Genomic DNA, 2,500 nt, shown 5'->3' with positions numbered 1-2,500 from the left:
TCCGAGTAAGTATGAGGCGGATTGCCTGAACTCCCAGCTTATTCTATACAGGACAAAAGAAATAAGAAACTAATGCAATAATGACTTTATTATCAGAGACATAGAGAGCAATGACATACATAACTATTACCATTGTATATACTGTACTCTGCTATATCATTGCTTCCCCGATCTCTCCAAATATTATGGGAAAGACTACAAGTGTGTACAGTATATAATTATAAGGGATGAGATAAATATAAATACATAGATAGGAGATAGATAGATATTAGAGATAGATAATAGATAGATAGATAGATAGACACATAGATAGAATGAGATAGATAGATAGATAGATAGATAGATAGATAGATAGAGAAAGATAATATATAAGATAATAGATATGAGATAGATAGATAGATAGATAGATAGGAGATAGATAGATAGGAGATAGATAGATAGATAGATAGATAGATAGATAGATAGGAGATCGATAATAGGTAAATATATAGAAAGGAGAGATAGATAAAAAATATAGATAATAGATATGATACATGATAACAGAGATCTAGACATTGAACATCCTGAATAGTAGAATCAGAAAAAATGAGTTATAAATACCCCCAAGTTATTATCTATCTATCTATCTATCTATCTATCTATCTATCTATCTCCTATCTCCTATCTATCTATCTATCTATCTATCTATCTATCTATCTATCTATCTATCTATCTATTTCCTATCCAGAATGTTCAATGTCTATATCTGTTATCATGTATCATCTATCTATTATCTATCTTCTTATCTATCTCTATTCTATCTCTATTCTATCTATAATCTTTCTTTCTTTCTTTCTTTCTTTCTTTCTTTCTTTCTTTCTTTCTTTCTTTCTTTCTTTCTATCTATCTATCTATCTATTTCATATCTTTCTTTCTATCATCCATTCTTTATTAAGAGATAAAGTAAAGTTTGACTAGAAACAGTAGATATTGGAATAATTAGAAATATTTGGATGAAAGATAGACTATCCCGAGCCTTCTATACACTCTATAGCCTGACTACTGATCAGGAAGCTTTTCCATTTCTATCTGCGATTATTTTAAGCGCCGTTTCTCCAAATTTATCTCCAGACGTAGAAATAAACAACTCTGTGTATAAGTCGGGAGGACAATCTGGAGAATGGGTTCATGTGAAAGCACATCTCAGCTCGAACATATGGAGGGCTGTCATGTCAGCTCTGTGTGATTCACATGGACAGACGATTTCCATTCATTCTGATGGTCTACATCCATAATAAAGCTCTGCTGTGCATTGGGATCCCCTAAGACTAGTGCTCAGCTCATGGGGGGCTTTTTAACCCTCTTATACCTCATTATCCTTGCCTTTCTGCAGGTGGACACTTCAGCTGCAAACGGCTCCTCTGAGGGGCTGATGTGGCTCCGTCTGGTTCAATCTGCCAGAAACAAAGAAGAACAAAATCTGGAAGCCTACATCAAGAACGGACAACTGTTCTACAGATCTCTGCGGAGGATTGCCAAAGACGAGGAGCTGCTGGTCTGGTATGGGAAGGAGCTGACGGATCTTCTTCTTCTGCACCCTGCCAGGGCACAAGCAAAGACCCCCGGTAAGTAGCAGCCACAGATGTGTATATATATATATATATATATATATATATATATATATATATATACATATATATATATATTTCTCCTTTACAGTTTCAGCATCTTCACTCCCTGGGTATAAATGTCTGACTTCCTATTTTTTCCAAACTTTTCCTCTACTACTATCCTATTTTTAGGATTAAATTCTGGATAAATAAATAGATATTATAATCCTCCATAAAATGCATATATAATGAGAATTGTCTATTTCATATCATATGTTTATGACTATGTCATAAAGGTAATAGTAGTTCTTCAGTAGTTCTTGCTGTATGTAAACCAATAGGTGACATATTCCATAATTTGTCTATGATGGTTATAACCTAGACTGTAATAGAGTACCGTCTCAGTATGTATGTGTGCTGGACTCTATTCTCATCACTGATGACTATTTCCTTCTGTTTTAGGTACGACCCAATCCACATGCCTGGAGTGTAACCAGCGATTCCAGTACGATTTTCCCTATGTGGCCCATGTAAGGTTTCGTTGCCCTAAGAGAGTCCATATTTCCGATTCTAATTCCGAATTGGGCAAAGACAACCGAGAACTAGAACCTCGAAACGTGATGATCCCTACAACCAAATATAACAAGCTTTCCATTTATCAGCCACAGAAAGAGAATCACAAGCCCACCACAGACTTTCACAACTTGGCCAGGGACTTGGAGAACTTTCGAGGCCACAGTTCTTCATCTTTCAGTTCTTCCCCCACAGCCAAATCTCATGTTACCCGTCAGGACTCGGAGAGCAGCTTGGACACTCTCCATAAAACCAAAAGGAAGTATGAGGACCACCTGGAGGACAATAGACCGAGGAGGCTTGAATCTTCTGGGAGGTTTATAGACAGGCCTATCCCT

The 2,500-nt window shown here is 36.3% G+C and overlaps 1 protein-coding gene across 1 annotated transcript in view; it reads left to right on the top strand.

Moving 5' to 3' along the window:
* Positions 1-2,500, top strand: part of PRDM8 (PR/SET domain 8) — an 89,994-nt gene that overhangs the window by 86,132 nt on the left and 1,362 nt on the right. The window contains exons 3-5 of the mRNA XM_069978099.1: positions 1-5; positions 1,373-1,604; positions 2,052-2,500. The exon at positions 1-5 is cut by the window's left edge and continues 226 nt beyond it; the exon at positions 2,052-2,500 is cut by the window's right edge and continues 1,362 nt beyond it. Coding sequence (XP_069834200.1) covers positions 1-5; positions 1,373-1,604; positions 2,052-2,500 — 686 coding nt within the window. The remainder of the gene's footprint in view (positions 6-1,372; positions 1,605-2,051) is intronic.

This window comes from Dendropsophus ebraccatus, chromosome 7 (genome assembly GCF_027789765.1).
Source record: "Dendropsophus ebraccatus isolate aDenEbr1 chromosome 7, aDenEbr1.pat, whole genome shotgun sequence".
NCBI lineage: Eukaryota > Metazoa > Chordata > Amphibia > Anura > Hylidae > Dendropsophus > Dendropsophus ebraccatus.
This window is presented reverse-complemented; position numbering and strand designations above follow the sequence as displayed.